General features: G+C 43.6%; 1 protein-coding gene across 31 annotated transcripts in view; it reads right to left on the bottom strand.

The window, feature by feature from the left end:
• The window catches only part of MAGI1 (membrane associated guanylate kinase, WW and PDZ domain containing 1), a 320740-nt gene that overhangs the window by 7625 nt on the left and 286060 nt on the right, over positions 1-27055 (bottom strand). For 9 of the 31 annotated variants that reach the window (XM_072044598.1, XM_027467715.3, XM_027467697.3 and 6 more), the window contains 9 exons: positions 24743-24959; positions 18797-18874; positions 16031-16122; positions 14877-15069; positions 10680-10973; positions 7181-7384; positions 1472-1562; positions 1289-1352; positions 287-433 (listed from right to left, as the gene is read on the bottom strand). In XM_072044598.1, the coding sequence (XP_071900699.1) occupies positions 287-433; positions 1289-1352; positions 1472-1562; positions 7181-7384; positions 10680-10973; positions 14877-15069; positions 16031-16122; positions 18797-18874; positions 24743-24959 (1380 nt within the window). Of the gene's footprint in view, positions 1-286; positions 434-1288; positions 1353-1471; positions 1563-7180; positions 7385-10679; positions 10974-14876; positions 15070-16030; positions 16123-18796; positions 18875-24727; positions 24960-27055 lie in introns of all 31 variants that reach the window. The other 22 variants (XM_027467716.3, XM_027467725.3, XM_027467723.3 and 19 more) reach the window with 13 other exon arrangements.

The following is a 27055-nucleotide window of genomic DNA, read 5'->3' as shown; positions in this document are numbered from 1 at the left end:
CATTACCACGCATATCTTTGTTAGGCTTAAAAAGTCAGTTTATATATTAGAATTTGGAAATCTGGGTTGAAACAAGGATGGGGTGAAGTCTTCCAATGCACGCACACTTCTGTAGAATGTACATAAAGAATGAAAGAAAAGTCACTGATAGAAGTAGATCTATTGCTCCCTTGCTCCAATTTAATTTTCCCATTAGCTGGCACAGCAGAAGGCGTGCCTGTAGGGGAGAAGCAGGGCATTTATTTTATTGCAAAGCAGTGTGTTTTTTAAATCTGTTTGTGCATACCCTCATCTTCCCACATCTCTCAGCTGGACCATCCTCAGCTAGCCGCAGCACGTACAGATCCATATTATACTCCCGGCCGCCTCGCAGGCTGAAGCCAAACCCTTTGGCTCCTCTTTCCAGCTCAACAGTGTAAAAATCTTGGTCCTGCTGGAGGGAAGACAACATATGTGCAAATCAGCAGAAAGTTAAATGCTTCTCTATTTCTCATTTTGAAATTATTCAACCAGTGAACGTTATTATTTCTGGAACTCATTAAGTACAAAAATAAAATCGGTGGAGTTTTCACACACACGAGCATTTCCTGCTTCCTCAGTCCCAATCTGCAGAGGAAGACTAGGATGACCTCGCTCCCAGTGTCAGGCTCTAGTTAGCTGGTACATGGGACGGGTCTACGCCATGGTGCTGTCTTCTCCTTTCTGTTACCACCTCTTCTATTCCTTTGAAAGAAGGTCAGAAGCACAGGCACTGTTTTATTCTACAACACAATGCTGTTGGCACAGGGATGTTTTGAAGTCTGTAATGGACGAGGTTACTTCTGGGATGGCCAGCGGCAAGGAAAGATAACAGTGGAATAACCTCTCTAATAAGGTCCTGTCTGCAAAACCAGGAACATGTCGGCTATTGCCCCTTATTAAGTTTTGCTCTTTTTGTTCTCTGATTTTATCATTTGCACACAACAGTACTTTGTGGAGAGCCCTCTCAAAACATACACTTCCACAAAAAAAAACAAAACAACACAAACACAACACATCAATTATTACTGTGGTAGAAATGTTAGCTTTTTTTTATTATTAAAGTCTTGATAAGAATGCATTGGAAATGCTTGTCAGATGAAACAACAGCAATACATACTAAGAAACTAATCAGCAAATCCCAGCAAACAGACTGAGGGAGAGCAGCCTCCCAGTAGGAATTTTCAAGGGAAACATTTGAACACAGCCCTTCAGCAGGCTGGAAGCAACAGTCTGTGGTATACAAAGCAATTAGGAAGGCACTCCTTACCTGCGCTGCTTGGGGCGGTTTGAAATCAAACTGGGATTCCTGCTTTGGTTTGGTGTTGTTCCTGCTGCAGTGAATGAAACAAAGAGGGAGAGGAAAAACACAGCTCATGGAATGTGCAGGTGATTAAGAAGTAACCAAACAGAGCGCATGGCAAGATGCTCTCCTCAAGGAAAACAGTCTGACCTGGTCTCCTGCGGAATTTGCTGAGGAGTATGTGTGGTGGTAATTGTAGCAATTTTTTCTGCATTGGTCAATAAAGTAGCATTGGACGATTCTGCAAAACAAATTTATTTTATTTTTTTTTTCATTATGAAGGAAGACCATTGGCTGTTCACTGAAAAAAAATTTTGCAAAGTAATTTAATTGGAAAGCATCAGTATGGTTTTTTTTTGTTTGTTTTTTAAGAACTGGAAACTGGCTCAAAATTTCCCAAATCCCAAAATAGACAGGACAAAGTCTAAGCTAAGTCACAGCAATTATGTATATAAAACTGTACAGCACCCCATTGCACAGAAATATTGGCCTTTAAGTTGCCCACTGAAACTTAGCACGATACGTCCCCCACAGAATCACAGAATGATTTGGGCTGGAAGGGACCTTAAAGATACACTATATCAGGCTGTCCAAAGCCCCGTCCTCAAGGGTCTGCTTTTTCTGGTTATCTGTCATCAGATGTAGAAAATCACTTTCTACCCTTCTCTTCTGTGAGATAAAAAAAAAAAAAAAAAGAAAGAAAAAAAAGAAAAAAAAAAGCTTTCCAAACACTAAGCCCTTCTAAACACTCCTAACAAGAAGCTAGGAAACATTGTCACATCACTGCTGTTGTTGGAGCCTATGCTCTTGAAAATGTCAAGGCTTTAGTGAAAACATCATATTTAGTTTCATCACTGAATAAGTTAACTAGAAAAGAATGTGAGTTCCAGAAACCACCACGGCCAGCCACCACAAATAGTGTAGAGCAGGGAGTCAAATATTTCTATATATTTGTATAATGCATACATAGTATACTTATAATTTATTTTTACACAAATGAGGCTTTTTCAGTAACCAAATGCATCACCATGATCATCAATCTAAAGGGAAATCCAAAGACACTCCATTGGAAAAAAAAAGAAAAATTTAGAAAATAAAATAAATTCTGTGTTAGACACAGAACAAAGACTGACTTGTGAAGGAAGGGTTGAAGAATGCCCTGTCTGTTACGTAACAGCACGAATTCCAAAATTCCAATCATTAAAGTCTCCAAATATGGACGGTTGGCTGGATTAATCTTAAAGTAGCAATAACTATTCCATGGATTATGAGCTTAGCAGTACTTCCTCCATCACAAATTGCAATCAGTAGGATTGAGATGTGGCTTTTATCTAATGCCTTACAAGGTGATATTGAATATGGCTAAACCCCAAACTTGCTGAAATTTGTCCTTGAAATGCCCAAAGGTGCACACAGGGATGTGGAACTGCCTGCACCAAATGCACCAATGGCTCTGGGTACCATTTAAAAAAAAACAAAACAAAAAAACACTCATTAAGAATACAGAGAAGAGGATTAACCTCAAAGCTTAATTTACGCCATGATGAAGGACTCCCAGCCCAACGTCAGCACGTGCAAAAGCCATGTTTCTCCATGCAGAGCAGGAGATGCTTCCAAGAGAGTTCCTCACTCCTGCTTTGGGGACAGGGAAGGGAGCTGCTGTAGACATGTGCTAAAAGTGACCATCTAGCTGCTCCTCATCATACAGCATGGCAAAATCATCCTCTTGCGATTTTGGAGCTTTATCATAGGCTTCAATAAATACAGAGTTAATTTTTAAATTTAAAACATTTAAAACTCTATTTAAAATTAAGGTCATGTGAATGTCATTAGCCAAATTTCAGCAACACGGTTTTGGAGGCAAGGCCTGGAACACATGCACATGGAACTCAACACATTTTCCAGAAATCCATGTTGCATCAATCCGGAACTGAAAATAGTTCTGAACAGTTTCAAATTTTGAAATGTTCTGGAGTGCCTGCAGGTCAGCAATTTCCGAAAGCATCTTCCCCCTCACATAGGAGTTTGAATTCAGAGGAAGAGTCAGTGGTTATACGCTTAGCAATTCAAAATGTTGAATGGTTACCTCGGACAAGGATGGGCATGGGGACTGGGAAACCACAGTCAACAGGAATGCTTGTTCATTAGGCACAGCATTCCCAGTTAGAGTCACTGCAGTGACAAGCACTTGATCTTTTGTGGAACAGTTCTGCACACAGGACATCCCCACTACATGCTCTACTGACTTCATCTAGAAGAGGACCATGGAATACAACTCATCACAGAACACTGATCAATACTTTTCAAGAGCAAAATCTAAGCTGAATGCACAATCAGTGGTTAAAAAGATGCAGCCTGTTTCTTGAATTTCTCTAGTTCCAGTCCCTCTTAAAAAAAAAGGCATCATCAGATAACAGAAGCAAAAACTGGGTGGAAATATCTTGCTCTCCAGAATAAAATTACAAGGTTTTCTACCCTGCCCTTGTTTGCCTCATAAGCTCCAAGCATCTGGTAATTCACTTTATTGACTATGGAAAAAGCTCCCACTATTAAACAGAGTCCAGCTGTAATACAGATCTGCAGAATTGGGAGGAAATGGGAGGAAAAGTGGTGGTCATGGGTTTACTTGGATCTGGGAACCTATTTTATTTCACGGATTTATTTCAGTTGAGAAGGAACCTAAAAGAGCTGAAGGTTTTTCCTTTCTATAGCCAGTGCTTGTCAAGGGAAACTCAGGAAAAGGGAAAGAGAAAAAGAATTTCAAACAGATGGGTGCAAGGAGAGCACAGCTCCTTTGCCTGCAGCATTGTGCCCAAGTTAATATGCCCAAACCCATAGCATCTGGAGCCATAACATCTTCCAGACCAGAGCTGGCCTGCATCCAGTGGCACAGAGAGCAAGAGAGGCTCCTGGGTCTGCCTGCACCTCTTGGGGCAGGCACGACCAAAAGATGCCTTTACAAGGCGGTGCTGTTGACAGCTGGCTTGTGTGAGGGGGAGACGTCCCTGTGTGTGGTTAAACTGTTGGATTTCACAAAACAATTCTGTGTATTTTGTAAAGATGCCTTGATGCTAAAATCTGTCTCCAACTTCAGAAGGTCCTGAAACATGGTTAAGTGTGCTGTATTCACCCAGAACAAAGCCCCTGAAATCCTCCACAAATATTTGGAGATGAGATGAAGATGGGCTTCAAAGAAAGAGCAACATTCCTCCCCTTTAGTAGGTCACACTAAGAATACCAAGTAGAGCAACAACACATCTTTGGTACAGATGCATCTTCACACCACTGTACTGGGTCTATCTTTAGCCCACCCTATCCCATGAGGCAGGATTTGTGCATCATTTTTGCTCGTGTTTTAGACGCAGGACACATGCCAGCCACCATGCAAAACTGGAGAAGAACACAAACACAGGAAAGGTTGTCTCAATCAATAACAGTGTGTTCTAAACCCTACAGATTTCACCAATTTCTTGCACTGTTCTGCTCTAGAATACCCAGACACCAGTGCCTAATCTACGGTTGTTTTTTGGGGGGGGGCTGCTTGTATCCTTGTATCAGCCATGCTAACCCATCATAATGCCATTGCAAATACACTCCTGTAGTGGTCTATGAGTTGACTATCACACAGCAAAAACCTTTGAGGGTTTTAATAATGTTAGAAGAGATTAGCAATGTGAGTTTATTGTGAGTCTTGTGATGAGCTTTAGTTTCACCTTTATGTGAGAAGCACACATTTTCTTCCCATCAAAATACAATGTTAGACCCCTTAGACTTGTGAAAAAGCACCCCAAAATAAGAAGACAACTACAAAAATAAAACAACATTGAGACTGATTCCTTAAATCGCATGTTTTCTGAGCAAACCTCTCACCATGTTTCATGGTTGGCCTTACTAGCTTTTGGAAATTAATTGCAGATAGAGCTGGCAATCAGACTTTGAATTTACAGGACTCAGCAAACAAAAATGCTCAAAGCCTGCATTCCTACAAGAGAAAAGAGTTGACTCCTTCCCAGAATTACAGCTCTCCATCTTCTCTAGGAATGCCTGATGCATTCACAGCTGCAGAGCTCCCTCCTAACCTAAGCAATTTAACAAGGTATTTTGTACACACATTTGCATGAACAAGGCTGGCTGAGCATTCCTGTCAGGATGCTATGTTCCTCTTGAAAAATCCCAGTGGTTTCAAAGTTATTTCATATGTATTCTTTTTTTCTTCAAAGCTTCATCTGCCTAGATTTTGATCAGATACCAAAATAAAGGTAATGAACAACTTTTCTCCTGGTTCACCTTCCAGAGCTGGCACACACGGGCCGGCTCAGCCATTAGCCTGATTCACAGCCATTTTATTCATGAACATTTATTTTGCTGGAAGCAGTAAACGATCACATCCCATTTGACCTGGTTGCTGGTAGACAGTAGGAAAATAAAGCCTTCATGCAAAACAGATCACCCTAAAGAGAAATAATTTATAACCAGATCACCTCTGGTCCTGCCCTGTTTGTATCCTAGAGCTAAACATAGCACAGGTGTGCTCTGTGGGATAACCAAATCCCCGTTTCAGCTTACTACAGCCATAGAAAGGAGAGTTAACAACTAGTGAATGTTTCCCACAGAAAATCACATCATGTAACTCCTCCATCCTGCATTACAGACACCAGGCTCAGTTCACAGCTTCCCTCCGGTTCTTCGGAAGCGGTAAGTGCACTAGTGCTAGTCCGAACAGACAGAGTGACAGCAAAATGCTTCCTGTCAGGCTGCAGGATGAAAAGGTCTCCTTCCAGTAGTTCTTATTGTGAAGAGAAATCTGCAGTTCACTCAGACTTTCTCAACCTTCCTTTCAAATTTAATCACACTTTCTCTACGTTTAACTGAATGCAAGTAATGTCCTGTACAACTCTAAGAAATGCTCATTAGCACTGCATCTGAGCTATCAAATTCTATACCCACGGATTTAGCTTTAAAGAAGAGCACTGTGAAAGGATTTCTGCCAAATGAGCACCCTCTGTGAACCTGTCCTCTGCAGAGCAGGACAATGAACAAATGAAATTCAGACAGTTTGGAACCAAAGCAATTTTAGCTCTGCTGCAGATGCTTCACGTACGTTTCTGCTCTATTCTTACTTGGCATCGCAGGTAGGGATTAATTTCATGAAACTGATATATAATGCAGACCCTCGCTTTAACCAAACAGCTCAATGACCTGAAAATAGTACCAAGTGTCAGCGTATTGCCAGGCATCCTGCACATTCCCTCTCATCTGAAACAATGCGATCTCATCCAGGGGAACCCTTATGACTGTCGGCTGCGAGCCCACAAGCAGCTCCGGAGCCATTGCCATTTAATAAAGTCATTTGAAAATGTACCGAGATGGCTTCAAAAAGCAACTTATGCAGAATAAAAACAAATCTTCTTTTCAAACAGCTTAAAACATGACAAAGTGTTTATCTCTTTCTGTGATCTCTTTATAGCCTGTGGAAAGCTTCAGGGATCCCGTACATTACTGAGCATGCAGTGATTCTCAAAAATCCCGAAGCTCCATTATTAACCTAAGAATCAAATCAGAGAGTACTAAGATATGCATCAAATTTATGGAAGAATTTAAGGAGATACATGGAGGAACACAGTAAAATGGAATGTAATTATTATTTTTTAAATCAGTATCCTCCTTTAAAAAAACAGGGCTCCTACTTCTATAGAAAGAAAAGGGGAATAAATCTATGGGACACTCACAGCCCCCTTGCTACTAATTCCCAAATCAGGAGTGGAAATCCTTATGCTTTTGCAGCTCTGACTGACGTGAACAGCCCAGGAACAAAGCAACAACAGGGTGAGATAACACAGCAGGGAACAAATACTTTACCATCTCCTGGAATGATGCGCAGAGTAACGGTGTTTCCCGCTTCCTTAATGAGGTTGACGATGTCTGAATGCGACTTGTTGGTGATGGAGCACCCGTTCACGGCCAAGATCCGATCGCCTACTTTCAGCTTGCCACAGCGGTCTGCGGGACTCCCTTCAATTATCCGACCTATTTTGTGAGGCATGGCCACACATGCATTTCCCGCTTTTGTATTGGTTTGGGGGTTGTTTTTGTTTTTGTTTGGTTTGGTTTGGTTTTAATTGTTTACATACGTGGGAATTACGGTGAAGGGGAAAAGGAGAAAAAGGGTTGAAAAGGGAAAGAGAAGGTTAAGGGTTAATTAATTAATGCATCAAGCAAAAGTTATTATAGGATAGCTTTGCTGCCAGTGTTCAAAACATTGGCAATCAACTAGTACGAGTGCACAATACTCATTTTACAAAAAGGTGCTTGTTAACCCTCAAATCTCCCTCCCCCTTGATCTCTGTTAATACACGGTGAGCTTTTATGATCTACAACTACACTTAGCAGCCCCACAATAACCCAAATCCCGATTTTATTTTTGCACCAGAGACACAACCCTCTTCCTCCAAGATTACATCGGTGTCAGCCTGTCAAGTCTTTCCTTAAATCAACTGCTGTTCAAGCTTCTGCCAATGTTTTGTTCTTTCTCAATTCAGAAAGATAAAATCATTCTAGTCCGAGGAGGGAGCGCGCCTCCCTTTCTACCACAGAGACCCAGTCTGCCAGCGCTGGATGGGGAAGCGACATGAAACGGTTTTCTTCCATTGTGAACAAAGGTACCACCAGGGAAGGCACAGGACCACTACAGATGGGCCAAGACTGACAAAAGGTAACCTGTTTGGTGCAGGCATCCACCCCAGCCCCTGTTAACCACCCCCCTTTTACGATCCAAGATGGTATAAGGGTGGGAGCGGGGAAGGAATAAGGACCTCCTGATTTAAATACCTCTAAAACCACACGCAAAACCAGTGAGATGCCCGGCACGCAGAGCCAGAGCACTTTAGGATGAATGTGTTTTGAAGACAAAACTCCCCTCCTGTTCCATGCAATTGCTTGGCCCCAGAAACGCAGGGTCTTCCACAAAATGCAGATTTGGGACACAGGAGCTACAGAACAGCACTCAGCTAAATCCTCTGGGCTTTTGTACGGCTTCGTTACGTGGGCAAGAGGCCCTCAGGCATGCAGTGCGTGGTGAAAAGCATGAGGTATGCGGAGTGGTCATCTGATACTTCACACATACATACATTCACCCTCAAGATGCACTTTCCCATCTGTGCTCTAATCTTTATTTGATTAGTAGTTTTAAACGTTGCTGCATGACAAAACCAGAAATGGCATAAAGAAAAAAAGGCTAAGAAAAGGAATATGAAGTGAGAGAACAAGGTTGGGAAGATGCAATGAAAACGAGCAGAAGGTGTTAATACCATTTGCAAATGGTGGGGGATTTTTTATCCTTGTTTTACTGTGATGTTAGAAAGTTTCCCTCTGTGGTGATACAGAAATCCATCCAGTATAACAACTGTTTTGAGGGTATCTGAAATGAGCTCCTGAATTAAGGACGGAGTTCCAGCTCTGGCCAAATCCACGGGAAAATATATGAGAGCCCACACCAAAGTGACCGAGGTGGGTTTTAGAACCAGTTTGGCCCATCTCTGAATACTACCTATGACAGAAAAAACTACAAAGCAGGCACAGAGCAAGCACCACACAGCAGAGGGAACACATCTCATGCAGAGTATTAGAAAAAGAGCTGAACACAGTTGAAAAAATTAAAGGAAAAACAGTCACAGATCAACAGATCTCCATGAGGAGCCCCTGCACAGAAAACTTCCAGTTAGAGAGTATCTTGGGCTAAAACAAACATAACTCTTTACAATTTCAGGTCAAGGTTTCTCTGCAGAAAACAGTTAGAGCACAGCCTTCATACCGTAAAAGTTCTTTACGCATGTTTGAAACGCTTTCAGAAGATAAAAGCTCTCTCTCCGTTTTAGACTGAGTTCAGCTTATCCAATATTGCATTACACCGTCGTGTTTGGGCACCGAAATTCCTATCCTGGATGCACATTTCCAGCCACGAGGCCAGCACAAAGGTAGCCTAGCACCTGAGAGCTGATGGAACTCACTCCTTCAGGTCTACACTGGATAATTTCCCCTTGCACCCTCTGCTGCTACGGCTGCCCCCAACAGTGTTTAGAAACGCTCTGTTTTGTATCGATGCCTGCAAAGGAGGTGATGCTCCCTTGATCCCTTGTGCTTTTACTAGTGTAAGGGCTCTGCCACTGGGTGATCAGGGGAAATTTCAGTGGAAAAAAAGAGGGGGAAAGGCCACTTTTTGCCATACGCACTTGCCTGCCCCGGGAACGTTCAAGCTGTACAGGGAGACTGCAAGGCATTTTGTCTATAAAACACAACCCCGCTCTGAGAGGCAGCGTAAAAATGGCCAAAGCATTTGTTCTGCCCTTCCTTTCCCCCTCCGTCCATAGCACATGCCACAGACTAAGAGGGAGAGAACGCCTTCTTTTTCCCCTGTAAAGTCAAAGTGGATGCTGCCTCTTGGAGACCATAGGAAGGGAAGGAAGTGGCATTTCTGACTGCTTCCTCCTTGCAATGATAATTCTGCTCTAGAGCAGGCTGTCCTGCGCACACATGCAAAACCAGCTTATTTGTGCTTTGCAATATATGACTCATTTGTTCTGTAAACAGAATGTCACCTCTTTACCTCTTTCACAGCAACACCTGGAAACAAGTGTCTGTCTAGCACAAGAGACAGCCTTCAGAAAGAAACCATGACCACTGCTCTAAGTGCAGGATATCAAGAGTGACACTGCATGAACCTTGTTCCCTCTTACTCTCAAAAAATGGATTTGGGAAAAGGAGACACAAGGTGGAACGGGTCAAAAAAACACTTTTTTTTTTTTTTGGTTAAACAATATCCTCCATTTAATGTCTCACCAGCAAGCACTATTAATTAAAACTTTCCAGCCATCAGCAAGCTCACTTTGTAATGAGGATCGGAATAACCCTGATTGCCAAAGAGAAGTTAATCAGTTTAGGCATTACTGCTTTTAATGATGGCTCAGTTCCACCATCAGCAGACACACTTCCTGCCACTTGCTCCCTTTCTGCATTACACAACAGCATCTGTGCGGGGATCCCTGGCTGCTCTCCTGAGAGCAAGCCCCAGAAAGGTGCCCAGCTTGCAGGGACAGCCCGTGTTTCGGGGAGCACCAGGAACTGCCACTGGTGGCATTTTTGCTCTTCAGGATGGGATTTCTCATTTTACTTTTCTCGACTCAGTGCTGAACAAAACCCAGGAGGCAAACACCTACCAAGTCTCATTCCCTGATTAAGCCATCAATTACACAAATCAGGTCATACCCATGACTTTTAATTAAACATCCCCACTTGCCTCCTTGTGCTGCAGCACCCAAACCTGGGTCTCATTCGAGGGCCGCTGACAAACCCCAAGACTTACCGAACGTCGTCCCCGCCTCCGGCCTGCTCACCGACGAGACGATGACGAAGCCGAAGCCCTCGTTTTCACCACGGCGGATTTCCACATCATAGGGCTGGACCACGGCACTGACAACGCCGCTGCCTCCCCCGCCTCCGCTCCCGATGCCACTGGTGCTGCCGCTGCCCGAGCTGACGGTGTTGAGGGAGTTCTGGCTGCCCTGCGGCGTTCGCTTCTCCTCCGTCAGCGAGGCCGGCTGGTTGCTGCTGTGGTGGGACGAGGCTGGGGATGGGACTTCATTCTCTGCCTTGGGAACTGGGGAAGGAAAGGGAAAGATTGTCTGAGCAAGCTGCATTTTTTAATGCTTGACAAGTGCTGCACACTGAGAAAAAGACAAGAAGACAAAAGGAGAAAAAAACATAGCACCTGCTTTAATCCATAAATCATGACCAGTGGCTCTGTCCTCCATCTCCTTTTGGATGTCACCACAGCTCTGTTCAGTGACAGCGCTGGCCACACACCCACATCCACTGCTGCCTAGGGTCATGCAGCCAAAACCTTCCACTACCACATCCCCTCTTCAATTACATACTCTGTATGTGCACAAGCCGTGGGGAGATACAGTAATACCAAATATTCATCACTCAACACTTGGGTATTTTTTTTTTTTTTAACTCAGTGCTATCAGCTGGATAGCACTGAGTGTTTTTAATTAACGTGATCATGATTAATAGTAACTACCCACATTAAAACAAAAGAACTGTGAACTAAGCTTTTCTGGATGGAGGAATCAGCAACTTTCATCTGTACAGTCTGGCACAGTTGGGGGGAACCTTTAAACATTATTAACATTAATATTAAACAAGTGTTTAACAGCAACTGAAGGAGGTGGTATTAGTTTAAAATCTAATCAGCTAACACAAGGCTTGAAGAAATCTCAAAAAATCTCTTAGTCCACACTCTACTCAAGTCCAGGCCAGCAATACTTACTGTCAGTCCTGGCAGATGTTTGTCTAATCTGCTGTTAAATATCTCCCCAGGCAATCTATTGGTTGTAATATCTAACTTAAATCTTCTCTGCTGCAACATAAGGCTATTATTTCTAGTTTTATCTTGCAGGCATATGGAGAACATATTATTCCCTTCCTCTTTGTGGCAGCCTCTTATAGTCTTTGGGAGTTTAACACCTCCTCCCCCTTGTCTGCTTTAGGCTAAACAATCCCAATTTGTTCGATATTTCCTTGCAGACCATGTTTGTTAGAGCTCTCCTTATTCTCCCTGGTCCTCTGGACTCCCTCCAGTTGGGCCCCCTCCAACTCAAACATGTCTTTCTTGAAGTGCTGGACCATGTTGCAGCTGAGAGATCATCTGCTGGGAAATCAGGAGAGTTCCCCACTGCCTGCATTCCAGCAGCGTTTGTCTTTACCTGAGCCAACCCCAGGTAACAGTCGTGGCCTACAATAATTTCCACTCCTTTTTACCCAGCCAGTTCTCCACAGTCCATTTGTGCAGCAGAGAGCAGCATATTGCACTTGTCCCCACTGAATGGCTGACTCCATTAATCAACTCACTTCTTCAACTTGATTTTTATTCACCAGACAAATTGGAGATCTTAAAAGCAACAACAACAAAAATGGATGTCAAACACAAAATCTAAAGCTGTAAACTCATGATCTAAAGGAAAAGAACTTTTAAAACATTCTTGGAAGGAGGTACTTGTTTGCATTTATATACTCAAAGTATGTTCTAAATACATAATATTCTACATATTAAGAAGGCGTTCTACATATTAAGAATGCATAAACATTCCCCGATGTGAATCTCAGGACAAGGAGTACCCATTTAGATGAACAATCTTTTGCTATTGGCATACAGATGAACAGAGGAGTAAGGGACCAAAATTCAGGAAGAGGTTTCTCTGCAAAGTTGTGCTGGAATTTAAAAGCCTACAAATATAAGGTGAAAAAAGGGTTCCTGAATAATTTATCCTAGAGTAAGTGTCCACATTTGAAATGATTCGGAAATAGCTCAGAACAAGCCCCAGAATGAAATATCAAGGGTTTATACCAAAACCTCTCATGCATCTAAATCTTTTATAATTTCCAGCCTGCAGGCTTATAAAACTGGAAAATGCATGCACAAAAACAATACCAAGAATTCAACTGCCCTTCCCTTCCTCTCAACTCTCATCTCCTAAAGCTTGTCTCACAATGGCAGCTCTTTGTCAGGAATCAAAGACGTGCAGCGTGCACCACACCTACCATAACTCAGCGTACCCGAGCCTTCTCTGTTACAACGAACACTCAGTCCCTGTGCTACCTGACTGGATCAGTGATGCTTACAGTTTTGCATCCTGCAGTGGAGTTGACTACATGGCATCACCTCACCTGAAGCTTCTCCTGAAGCTGGGACATCAGCCACCACACACTGATCCCCTACCTTGCTCTGCCCCTGCCTCCTCCGTGTGGACTCTGCAGCATCTTTTCCCTCCCTCCCTGTTCAATGGTTGTTATCAGGTGTGTTGGGTCTGTCTGAGCTGGAGTCACCTTTTCCCTGCAGCAGCCCGCACAGTGCTGTGCTCTGCACTCGTAGCTGGAACAGCACTGATATCACTCCAGTGTTGTGTCTATTGCTGCGTAGTGCTGGCACAGCATCACGACTCCTAAGCCCCCAAGAGCCAGCAGGCTGGGGGTGGGCAAGTGATGGGGAGGGGACATTGCCGGGGCAGCTGACCTAAACCAACCAAAGGGATATTCCATAACACCTGATGTCACACTCAGCAATAAAAGGGGGGGCTCTCGTGGGGGAGGGGGCTGTTCCTCCTGAACAACCACTACGCGTTTGAGGCCCTGCTTCCCAGGACGTGGCCGAACACCGCTCGCTGATGGGAAGTAGAGAGTAATTTTTTTCTCTCTCTCTGTGCTTCCGCGCGGACTGATTGTTTCTTTTGTATCTGTTTCTCCTTCCCATTCCCTTTCCCTTTAATTAAACCTTTCTCATCTCAAACCTCGAGTTCTCTGTGTTGTATTTTCTCCCCCTCCTTCTGAGGAGAGGGGGAGTGAGAGAGCGGTTGTGGTGGAGCTTGGCTGCCCACCTGAGTAAAACCACCACAGTCCTTTTTGGCGCCCAACGTGGGGCACGAGGGTTGAGAGAAAGGAGGAACGTTGCACCCCCATGCTGCGTCTCGAACCCGTGACCTCAGATCTCTCTCCACGTCGCGAGGTCAGGGTTATGCAAGCGCCTCAAGCTGGTGAGCCACCGCCGCCTCCTCTGTGGTGGTTTTACTCAGGTGGGCAGCCAAGCTCCACCACAACCGCTCTCTCACTCCCCCTCTCCTCAGAAGGAGGGGGAGAAAATACAACACAGAGAACTCGAGGTTTGAGATGAGAAAGGTTTAATTAAAGGGAAAGGGAATGGGAAGGAGAAACAGATACAAAAGAAACAATCAGTCCGCGCGGAAGCACAGAGAGAGAGAAAAAAATTACTCTCTACTTCCCATCAGCGAGCGGTGTTCGGCCACGTCCTGGGAAGCAGGGCCTCAAACGCGTAGTGGTTGTTCAGGAGGAACAGCCCCCTCCCCCACGAGAGCCCCCCCTTTTATTGCTGAGTGTGACATCAGGTGTTATGGAATATCCCTTTGGTTGGTTTAGGTCAGCTGCCCCGGCAATGTCCCCTCCCCATCACTTGCCCACCCCCAGCCTGCTGGCTCTTGGGGGCTTAGGAGTCGTGATGCTGTGCCAGCACTACGCAGCAATAGACACAACACTGGAGTGATATCAGTGCTGTTCCAGCTACGAGTGCAGAGCACAGCACTGTGCGGGCTGCTGCAGGGAAAAGGTGACTCCAGCTCAGACAGACCCAACACATCAGGCAGCACGGTTGTTTTGGGAAGAAAACAAAATACACAGGCAGTCAAACACAGTTTCTGTCACTGTATGGATCCAAATAAAAATGATATGTTGCAACTAAACAGTTCCCCATTTCACCAGAAACCTTCATGAAGGCTGGAAGACAAGTGAAATTGAGAGAGTCTTGACTAGAAACAAAATATTTGATCAAGAACAAAAAAGGTTAAAAATATCCAAAAGAGAAAGAGTAACACCGCATCCCCTGAGTTTTTCCAGTACTACAAGGAGAAGCTTTTGTTCTTTAAACTGTTGGCCGAACAGATGGAGTCTGGCAAGAAAATCTAGCCCGCTGAGCAACACTGCAGCCTACCTGTGTAAACTACTTTGCGCCTGACAGTCAGATTGACGTGACCTTGTTTGGCTGCCTGTTGCATAAGCTGGACCACGAGCTGGTGCGATTTCCCAACAACGGGCGTCCCATCCACACAGATCAGCTCATCACCCGATCTCAGGCGGCCGTCAGCATCAGCAGCACCCAGCGGTACAATGTGACCGATGTAAATCTGGTGAATTAGCACAAACAGGAGAAAGGAAAGAAAGAAAGAACGATAAATGAGAACAGAAAATGCTCGACAGGCAGCTAGAAGCGAGTGGCACACACATTTAGTAGGGGCCAAAATTGTTGACAACTGTCTGCTGGTCAGGAGTGTTGGTCCTGTGGAAAACAGCTCCACATTAATCTAGCCGTATCGTGAAAATTGTAATCAAGATAGTGACATCTTTTTCCTTTAGGCAGTCTTCTCACTCTGCTGACAGACAGCCTTGGGAAATGCATTCAATCAGACAGTAACCAGAGACGAGGATGGTTAAAAGCACCGGGAGCCTTGTCAGGGAGGCTGAGATTGAGTTGTCCTTTCAGTTGCCTCTAGGGTTTACAAGTTCAGTCCCTTCAGCCTGTCCACCAGTGCAGTCTTGGTTTATCTTCAGTGAGTTCAGAAGGGTTGCCCTGGCACGAGAGGCATTCATGGTTTCTCTTTCCATAAACAGGCAGAAGAATTTTAGCAGGAAAATATTTGGAAATTTATGCTGCTGCTATCTAGATTTGACCTGCACAGTGTATGATACCTTTCAAGGCACTGGATTTTCGTAAAGAAGCTAAACAAATGCAAGAAATGAAATTGAGTAAAGAGAAGGACCACCACTCTGAGGTCAAACAGTGGAAACTACTTTTAAAACTGATCAGGACAACCTTTCCTCAATATCCAGGCAATTCCAGATGTATGTGTTTTCATCTGGGCTATCGCAAAAACAAGGAATAGCAGAGGAAGTCATACCCATTTCAAATGTGGGGGTTCAGTTGTTTTTTGGGGGCACAGTGGGGAGAAGATGTGAGGTATAAAGTCATGGCCCATTGATTATTTAACTAAAGATGCCACAGTGCAGCTCTGCATGTTTGTGTGTGCTACTGCTGTGATTCTGGAAGATATAATGACTTAAAACAAGCCAACTTCTAGATGTACTCACAGGTTCTCCAGGCTCATTTCCACCCAGAATCCTAAATCCAAAACCGGTTTCCTTTCTCCATAGAAAGATATCCTGCTCTTGATAATCTGGAACTGAAGGGAAAGAGGGAAAACTGTTATTTTTAATCAAAAACACAACTATAATATCAGGACTACTCTGATGTACGTGTAGAGGGATCTGTTGCACAATTTATTCATTAAATGAGGTGGTCTTGAACATTTAGACATAATTAAGAACATTTATAAGTTTAAGTAGCAAACGATTATTAATTAAATCACAACTAAAAATTATCCCATGGTTTCTACTTTCTAGGTGTCTAACTGTGATTTTGTTTATCACTGTAGTATTTCCTTCCATCAATATTAGCATCATTACCCAGAGCAAGAGCCTCTTCCAAATCATCAATAAATGATTGTGCACGACAGAGAATCACTCTGCCAGAAACAATACAGCTGCCTCCTCTTTCACATGAGACAAAAGAGCTACTTGTTATGACTTCTACTGTTTAATTAACTTTCAGAAGCATAGTTTGCTATCTGTCTACTGACACTGCTTTAAATAACTATAGGACAGATCCCCAACTAGTGGAAAACAGAAGGGGTCCTCTCAAAACAGTGCAGCTCTCCAGACTTTCATTTGCTCATCTCCAGGTTTTATTAAACCAATGAACAGACAAAAACAGCTGGAAACATAAAAAAGAGACCAGCCTTACCTACTCATTATTATGGAACACCAGCAAGGTTTTTACAATGAATATTGCATACCGTGAAGTACTAACCTTGAAGTGTAGTTGAACAGAAATATTTTACATTAACTTATTCATGGTTGCTTTCATCCCTTTTTTAAAAATGCAAAATTAATTGCTAACATTAAATCATATCAGAAGACAACTTCAGGTTCATTTAATATTTATTGGTTAGTATCTATAACATTGACTAATTTTGTAATGATCCCCTCCCAGAATTTATAATTAACGATCAAAAAAGCTATGTCTTTACAAGTCAGCTGCCTGTATCTTTAGTAAAGAAACCAAAGCACATCATCCGGAAACATAATTTCAGTACGTGCAACTCAGATACAGGATGCAACACATTCAATAAAACACGGTCTGGTTTTCTGTATCCATGAGCCGATTAAAGGGATGTTTTCCACTGGCATCACCGAGTGCCAGACTGGGCCCTAACTGCATTTAACACGGTCAGTGCCTGTTGGTTTGGGTCTGCTCTTTTGGGGCTTCTCAGTGTTAAGACTTTTCTCTAGCTCTGATGCCTTTTCTTTAATGACTCACCAGTAAGTTTAAAATACAATAGGAATTCAAGACCTGGGAATGCTAAAAATTAAAAGAGCAGGTGAGTGCTCAGGCACACCTCTGGTTTGACATATTCATTCACATCGGTTTCTAGCCCTTGGTTTTACATACAATATTTTCACATATTAATTGTTTGCAGTTATAAACTGAGCTTGAGACCTGTGCACATTACCTTGCTGAGCTCGAGGCTAATTTTTGCCCAGCTACAATTACAGAGCACCCAGGTGCTGGACGCGCTGGAAGCCCGCATTGTTCATCAGTTAAAACTAGCAGGCTGGAGGCAGCTTGCCATCCCAGGGAAATGCGGCACAACAGCAGAACACAGACAATGAATTAATTGCTGTTTGTCACTGCCTTCAGCGAGTGGGAGCGTGAAGAGCAGACACACTCGGAAGCGCCTCTCTAGCACTTCGTAGGCTTTTTTGGCAAAGGCTGGCCCCAACCAATTAATAGCGCGTGTTGGATCTGTCAGAGGCAAAATGGCTTCTGCAGAGAGCTTCAGCGTGGGCCCGTTTTTCTCGGCATCTCTCAACACCTTCCCATTTGTCAGCTCTCCAGCCTCCCTGAACGATGCCGTATGCTCCCGGTTCGGGTACCAGCTAGCCCATTAGCGGCTGCTGCAGATAGCGGCAAGCCGAGGTGTAACGCCAAGCCACAGACAACTCATACGGACCCCAAGGAACAAGTTCAGTCCCAGAATGCTCCTTCTGCTGGGAGGATTACAGAAGGGTGAAACACAGATACAAACGTACAGACAGCACACGTTTACAGAGCGTGAGTAGGAACCCAACAAAACTCCTTTTACCGCTTTTTGCTCCAGCTCTGCAGTATGGTGATGCACTGAGGGAACCCCATCCACCTCCGTGCTTCCATGCAGCCGAGGTAGGACCACCTGCCGCTAGCTGTGGCCACGCTGGAGAACCACATTAGGTTCTCCACTATTCAGTAGTGCTTCCCAGGAGCCACCTTCCCTACTTAGAAAATTTCATAGTGGTGCGGAACTGATACATTTGCAATGAATGAAAAATGGCCTCCAGGCATCATTCATAACATCTATGCACCTTGACCTGATCTCAAGCTGACTCTTTCAGAAAAATCATGTACAGAGCCCAAATGGGTAAAATTTGCCAGTCTGCTCACCCTGTTCTAAAACAGACTGCTTGGAGAGCATCGCAAAAGTGCTAAGAAGAGTTCTGCTGGGGCCAGAAGACAGAATGGAAGGGGAGGCGAGCGTCGTTTCATGATGGGAACAGGAAGGTGATGCCCCCACTACCGCTGCCTGCGGGCTCCGCCGCCAGCCAGTACACAGTCAAGCAAATACTTTGCACCTCCACGGCTAACCTCGGCGCACGGCCCCGCCAGATGCCCGCGGTGATGAGGAGCCCCCCGCCACAGAGCAGCAATGACACCAGAACAAGACATCACAAGACACAGATACATTCTCGGCACAGTCTTACATTCTCCAAAACTCGTGGAATTGATTTCTCTCTCTCTCTCACCCTTGCTCAGTCCAGTTGCAGGCGAAGGTGACATAGCTGTAACATTAATTTTACAGTTTTGCAAAGCTTAATGTATCTGCTTTCTTGTTAGTTCATTTAATTAATTTAGACTGCATAGATAGTGTTAGGCTTTCATGCATGTAATTGTTAAGGTTATAGATACTATGGATAATTACATACCAACTTTCACGTCTATTTGCACATGTCTGTGTACATGGGATACATTATACACACACGTGAGTTTATACATTTATTCACATGCATGCAGGTGTATTTGAGAGACCTTTTTTGTTCTCAGAGGAGGAATCTATTTGAGAACACCTCAGAAATACTTTTCTACCAAAAAATATTCAAGATCATGACACAATATGTTTTCCAAATGGAAATCGCTTTCTCTAATGTTAGAAGAAATTCTAAATACATAGTGACGAACAATGAAATCAGTGGTTAATTAGCAGTGTTTTTAATTAAACTTCTCCTATCCAATCTTTAGTAATTATCTCACATTATATATATAAAAAAAATCTCCCTGGTGTGATATCAGTTTCATGAAAACACAGATTCAGAAATAATCAGTATGAGCTTGCTTTAGTCACTAGCTCATTGGAGGCAGCAACACTTTCAGTGACTCACAGCTTGGCAACGTACAAAAGTTTTAAGGCCCAGATTCAGTGAAGTATATAAGGACAAGCTTGAAATTATGAGTGAACAGTCTCACTGGAGCTGATGGAGAGTTTCAGTGCTGAAAATTCCTGTGATTTCGCCGTAAGTCTCGTGAGATCCCGTATTCACTGGAGAGCCCTGCTTTCTAAACTATCTCACTGCAGGAAAATTGCAGTTTTTCTTTCTTTTCTTTTTCATCAGCCCTTCTGATTGCACAGAAAGCTTTAGAAAAGGCTGCAGCACGTTCTTGCCAAGAAGACCAAGTCCTACCACTGAGGTCTGGGAAGATGCACTGCCCTGGGCTGAGCCACGGACTGAGCTGGTGCCAGATGCACATCAGCAAAGCCTGCTCACGAGCCAGCTTTGTAAACTGCTCTGCAGCCTCTGCTGCTCCTGCAACATGCTGTGAGCACTACGGTCCTTCCTAGCAAGGCATCCTCTAAGGGCATGGCCCCAGCTGCGTGCCCAAGTGTACGATTGTAACCATTTGTCTCCTGCTCATGTAATAAAAGGACATAACCCTACCAAAGGCCCTTTACTAACTATTGTCTTTAAAGTCAGCCTGATCGGAAGGCGACTGCAATTTCCTGAGAGTATTTTTCTTTTCTATTTTAATGCAGAAAGTATCTCATGTTTGGTATCACTGTGCAAATATTTTTAATTCTATGTAATTGCTGGTGAGTGAACGCTACACACTGGGGTTGTGCCTTGTTTGTATTATTTTAATTAGATTTGGGGAGAGAAAATCCTAACAAATAAATTATGTGCCTGAAAATAAAATTCAAATATTAAAGATAAATTAGAATATTTTAAAAGCTTTAAAAATTATCTATAGTGTTCTGCTTTACTTTTAATTAAATACTTAAGCCCTTCAAAGGGATTCATTAACACATCTGCAATTCAGATTAATTCATTTTGTCACTGCTGTTTTGACAGATGGCCATATGTAGGATACGGTATTTTGCAAAGCAATCAGGCCACATGAGAAAAATTTGACAACAGATTGTGTTAATCTTTAAGGAAGTTTAATAATACATTGAAAAATAAAAAGCATATTATAAAAATGTATTCTCAATAAAACAGTACAAGATTTCAGAATTGTGGTTCTTTGGTAAACTATTCAATTACTGTTTGTCTCACCGAGGGCTCTTCATGCATGTCATTCCTGGTCTTGGAAGTGCTCCATTTTTCAAACCTTAAGGGTTCATCCTTCTCTCTGATTCATGTACACATCTCCCGTGAGCGGCAATGAGTTACCCATCAAGAGGAGCTCAGCCAGCTGAAACTTAGCACCAGCAAAGAGTGCATTTGTTATTGCCACCAAATGATCTGTTTTCGGATTCACTCAACACAAAGCTGACTATTCTTGAAAGTCTTAATCCAGTAAGTATTGCAACTCGGGGCCAGATTGCAGCAGAGCATTTGAGCTCAGCCTTAGCCTTAAAGCATCCAAGTCTCTTTGGGTTTACAGCTTGAATTTAAGCCTTCCTGGACAGCAGCCTGAGTCCTGAGCATCTTGGGGGCCTGATCCCCCCCACTTAGGGGAGATGCATGTGAAGGAACTTAAAAGTTGCAGTTCTCGTCTGCTGCCATTCAGCCAAAGTCCAGACATAGTCCAGACATGGAGCCAGTCCTCAGCTTTGCATTATTAATTCTAGCTTATTTTTTCTCTCTTCTATTTTTTTTTTTCTTTCCCAGGCAGCATCTGTAGCTCTCCTCCACAGACTCTGAGCACCTCCTGATATTAAGATGCATCAGCCAAATCAAAACCTACATGTTTTTACAACAGTATGGGCTATTCAGCACTTTTGAACCAAATTCTTCTCTACCAATGGCTTCAGTGAGACATGCCAGATAGGTCAAGTATAGTCTTTTTTATTAAAGAGTTCCAAAAAATAGAAAGGAAGAACATTCTTCACCAATTCTGAAAAATTAAATTGTTGCCTGTGTGCTTCCCATGTCTACATCATTAACGTTAATAACAGTGGGATGCACTCCCAGTTAAAAAGGCAGTAGGTGGTCATTATAGATTCAGTAGTTCTTAGAAAAATCCTGGAGACAATGTATTCATACGTTGAATTAAACCTCTTTATATTATTATTTTTAGAGGGAAAAAAATTCTGGCTGAGCTGTGGCTAATGAATTCACCTTTTTGTGTCAACTGCACTTGAAAAACTGCACTATGTTCTCTTTATACTCAAATGATTTCAGAAATGGAACTAAATAAAACACTGATGATGATCTAATGCTCTGAAATTCTCTCCTCCACTTCGTCATACACTTCAACACAGAGGATTGTTGCTGTTTTTCAATCCACTTGTTGGGGATTCAAAAACCTGCCTCTCAAAAGACCATTTTATTATCCCTTTCAGGCTTATTGAAAACGTAAAGCAATGAATCAACAGAGAGCCCCTTGGACTGGGCAGCAGGGAGAGCTGACCTGGGGCTCCTTGGGCACCAGGCGCTTCTATGGCCCACCAAAAACCCCCGACAAAAGGATTCATCAGCCAATCTCAGCACTGGCACAAGGATGGCATCCTACTACTGCATAACAGATACTCATTTAGCCCTGCTTATATCTTCATCAGGAGAATGCAGTGTCACACCTAGCACCCAAAGCTATGGACGTCAAGGGAGAGAAGATGCCATCTGCAGCCCCAAAGCCAAAGGAAACGGGTCCTCAAGAAAAGACGCAACAATATGACTGAAAGAAGGAACTGGGGTTAAACTGAGCTGCAGCTGGGTGAAAGCACAAAGAACACCACACGTGGAGCAGTCAGCGAAGCCCGAGGCCTAGGGCTTGGTTTCTTCCATCTCACAGTCTGCAGTGCTCCAAGAGCCACACAGCTGGTGCTTGGAAAGCGAGTCTCCAAGGGATGATTCACATTCATAACAGAGCAGCTAATAATTGCCCACTTCTCATGCAGACCAAACACGGGGAAGGAAACACAGTGGCTCACCCCAAGCCGAGGAGGTGCTGTGTTTCAGCTGTGAACCACGGTCTTCATTCATGAGACTGGGGAGCAGGACGAAAGGGAAGGGCTTGGTGAAGGAAGGAGCAAGAGCTGACCACTGGCCTATAAAAGAACCCCCCAGTCACACTATGGGATCAGACTGCAACAGGAAATAAAGCATGTCCAGCAGCCTTGTTCACTTAGACCATCACTTTCCTGGTTTTCTTCACTTTTTGTTAGGTGCAGCAGAGCCCCATCACGAGGTAAGAGTATAGATTAATCCCCAGGGTACGAGCTTCACTTCAGCTTAGGGGCTGAAATCCATAGGCTTTTTAGTGGCATGTGCATACAAGGAGACGTGGCCTCACAACACTTCTGACATTATCCAAGAAATCTCTTATGCATGAAACTAGCAAGTCTCAAAAAACACCTTCCTGGGAAGGAAATGACAACAGGACAAAAGCGGTAGAAAAGCACTGATATTCAAACAGGGAGGTCTCATCTGGTAAAAGAGGCAGGAGACGAGGACTGAAGCAACAGAAGAGGACCGACCCTGCTGCACAGAGATGCTGGCCATGACAAGTTGCGAGAGGGAAGCTGAAGGAGCACAGCAGATCCAAACTAGAGCAAGGCCTGAGCAGAAAGGGTCACGGCACAGGGAGAGATGAGGTGTGGGAAACCAGCAGGTGAAGAGATGGTGAAACAGGCTCTGGAAGGGCTCTACTCACAGACAAGGATAAAACCTCTACGAGATACCTGCAGCCATCGAGGAAAGAGTGAGGATTTAGCATGTGGAGGTGGCCACAGAAGATGACGGCCTGCATGTGCCCTTCAGGATTTCTCCATCTCAGCCTCAGGATTTTATCAGGAAAGAGAGGCAGGAGTTAAGGCTGCTAAGCTGATACTAATGACTAATTAGTATGAGTTAAACTGTTAATTAGGAATTAGCTAAGTAGCTGCAGGGGGTCAGAGGCAATGGCAGCACGGTGCCTACAGGAAGGCGAGCTGAGCAAGGGTGATGCTGGTGCCATGGGACAGCCTTGGCTTCGGCCATGTGGGCAGGGAAAAGGAGGAGCTCTGCCAGGCTAAAAAGTCACTGCTCCTCAGCTCTCTGCCCTTTTTTCTATTTCAACGAGCTGCATGTGCAAGTTCATTCTCTGCACTTCTCTGCAGATCAGCATGACCAGACACAAGAGCCTGCGTGGTCAGGAGTGCACCTAGTCCCTGGAGAGGGAAAGGAAGCAGTGCACAGAAGCTGAGACACCTACAAACTGCATTGCTGAGACATTCAATCTGAAGAGATGCGTCCTCAGCCAAGAAACTGTGACTCATGATTTAATTTTTTTCAGGACATAAGATTTAGAAGTGATTCATTTGGTCAGAAAAAAACAGTCCTACCATTTTTCATTCTGGGGTAGTGTTCATCTCAGACCATTTCTACCAATTTCCAGTTAGCAGAATAAAACCAAACTCCAGGTGATACTCTCATGGCACCAAGACTTTGAATTTCCCTTTACAGTAACCAAAAGGACCGTTGCTTTTGGAAATGAACCTAATACTCTTTAACTCTTTCTTTAAGAAGACGTTGCAGATTTGATCATCTTCAGCAGCGCAATTAAAGCAAAGCCAGCATGTTTATTTTGTTTGTGGAGAAGAAACTGATTGAAACCATATTTATTGCCTTGGAGCAGAGCCAAAGTCCTGCTGAACTAATAGACAAGTGTGCAGATTATTAATTGCCATAAAAGCCATTTACAACATTCATTTGATAGCTGTATTGCTAAAGTGTCTACTCTGGTTAAAGTAAAATGGCTTAGCTGGATTTTCTCCTCCCTAGAGTGAGACTGGAAAGCATCTGACAGGAATTTCAGCAAACTAAACACTTCCCCTCCTTACTGAAATTCCTGTGCGTATCAGTCAATGAGTCTTAACCCCAGAAAAAGAGCTTAGGATCTAAATAACAAACTTTGAAATTCTCCTCTGGTTTCATTTAAAAACAAACAAAAAATAGGGAAAAAATTGTATTTAATTTTAATGGGATTCTTAGAATTAAGCTTTGGACTTAGTGCCCCTTCCTGGAGATGACCTAAACTCATACCTCACCAGAAAGGAAGCTGCACCTCTGTGAGGTACGAATCACTGACAGAGAACAGATTACCAAACCGAAGCCTTGTATCTCCAGCACAAATCTAAAAGATGCAGTTCTTTGCAAAGAAAATAGAGAGAGAGAGAGAGAGTGCAGCTGCCAGAGCCGTAGCCTTAGCAACCACACCTGTTTCATACTCACGTCGGCTTTCATACATGCTCCTGGACTGGGCCCAGATTTTGAATGGATCTGGCTTTTTCTGCCCAGAGCCGTCCGGTTGATCCGCGGCAGGCGGCTCGGCGGCGGCGTAGTCCGGCAGCACCTGCGCGCTGTGAACGGGGGAAGCGGTGTGCCCGCTGCGGTGGCTCGAGACGCTGTGCTGAGAACTGTTTTGGCTGTCTTTCCTTTCAAGTGGTTGCTGGAAGGGAGAAAGCGAGAGGAAAGAGAGAGAACAGACGGTTATTGGTCTTTGAGTGGGTGTTTTCCATCAATTTTTCTCCCTTCTTTGATCAGGGTTTCTGCATGCACAGAAGTAAATATATAAATCACAGTTTTGCTGCCACCAGTTAATTCTGGGTACAGTTAAACTCCCTGATGGCAGATTTTGATAGACAGACTGACAGAAAGAGATATGCAAAACAAAGTCATTTATCATAAAAACCATGCGGTTCTGCATCTCGCACATAAAACAAATCTAAAGCTCATTACAGGTTACAAGTTTCAGAGCACTTCTTTTTTCCTACGGTAAGTCAGAAAAACTGAATCACATTAAGGTCTAACGTGAGCTTGCAAGAAAACTGAAAAACTACCAAATTTCACTGGGAAAGCATGAACAGTCCCCCTGAAACAGATGCAGGCACAGTCCTTACTATGAAAGATCACTTTTCCTCTGTAACCCCCACAACATGACTGGGCTGTCAACAGAGTACCAATTTCATGTCTCTGCTCCCCAGAGCATCCCGAGGATTACAGCAGACCTTCAAAAACACAAAAATATCTATTTGCTGTTTGATTTCCTTGTTTTAACTGAGCACTTCAAAACAGGGAAAAACGCATCTGCCTAAATTCAAAGCTTATTCAACAGCAGTGTGTCAAGAGCTCTGTCTGCTCAATATTTAGGTAAGCAGGGTACATAATTCTGAACTCAAATTCACACCGGTGTGCTCAGATGAAGCACAAGTCACATTTGCATCACCAGAATTTGCGCTGCTCAATATGCAGCAAAATCCTCCCTCAAAAAGAGCTCCCTGAACCGTAGAGCAAAGGCTTTTAAATACTCTTTGGAGATGACCTTGGGCTGGAGCGCAGGTCGAGTCCCATGTCCCAAGTGCACAGGGAACCAGCACGATGCTTGCACAATGGCCACGATGCCCTGGCTACAAGGGGTCACCCATGCGCTACCTCAGGCAAATAAAAATAAAATTAAAACCTCCTACTGGCAGGTGGTGCCTGAAAACATTGCAACAGGAGCCTCTCCTTTGAGAGACCCTTCTGTAAAAAAATAAGATGGGGTAGGGAGAAGAGCTAGTGGCAAACAGAGCAGGGAAGCACGGGGGCTGAAGTGCACATGGGCCTGGGGACCCACTCCTGAACGCTGAATGCAAAACCTTGGATGGGCAATGCTCCATCACAGCAGGGCTGAACTAATTACAGAGGAGAAAGTCACCATATCAAAGCTACCTTTTTCAGTCTTAACAATAATCTTTTCTGTTTGTTTTTTTTTTTTTTTTTTTTTTAAATTGCACATATTTTGGGGCTTACGTTGAGAAAAAACCACAGCTCCAATAGCCCAAATGGCTTTGACATTGCAGCCCCATATTCACGTTGTTGATCCACCACTGGCATTTTTTTAAATGATGTCTCGATTGACTAGAATGTGAAATTGCCTTTGTCCTTTAAAGTAATTTTGAACAAAACATACCTGCTGTGATTACTCATCCACAGACTTTCAAATACAAATATCTGAACCAATTTCAAACATTTTTAGCTTTTTAAGTGGTAAAAGAAGCTAATTCACATGCAGCCCTTCAGTTTTTAAATGAAGCAGTTTAAAAACATCTATGCTGTGGATAATCACTCCTTTGTAACTTGAAAAAGAAAAAGAGACCAAAAAACCACACATTACAACTCTCCGTTCAACCATCTGGATTGTTTTGTTTGTTTGGCCAAACTACTAAAATAACGAAGAGCATCCTGTGAAACTTCAGGCCAATGTCACTGGAACTAGCTGGGTTACAGAACTCAGAGAAGAGGGACTCAAATACAAAGCTGTATTCAGCCCTCGGGGAAATGTTGGGAACTCTCTGAAAACTTTCTGATCTAAAGAGAAACAAAGTTTGAACTTTCAAGAGTGCTCTCACTTTATGATACGGAAGGTCTGAACACTGAACAAACTATGAATTCTGGTTTCTATTTGGGCTGCAAATGGAAGTGTCAGCTCAGCTCAAGCAAAACCACCTCTAATTAAACCCGGGTTGCAACTGCAAATACACAGGCATTTTCCAAGAAATAGGG

The sequence above is a fragment of the Anas platyrhynchos genome, chromosome 13, assembly GCF_047663525.1.
Source record: "Anas platyrhynchos isolate ZD024472 breed Pekin duck chromosome 13, IASCAAS_PekinDuck_T2T, whole genome shotgun sequence".
NCBI classification, from domain to species: Eukaryota; Metazoa; Chordata; class Aves; order Anseriformes; family Anatidae; genus Anas; species Anas platyrhynchos.
This window is presented reverse-complemented; position numbering and strand designations above follow the sequence as displayed.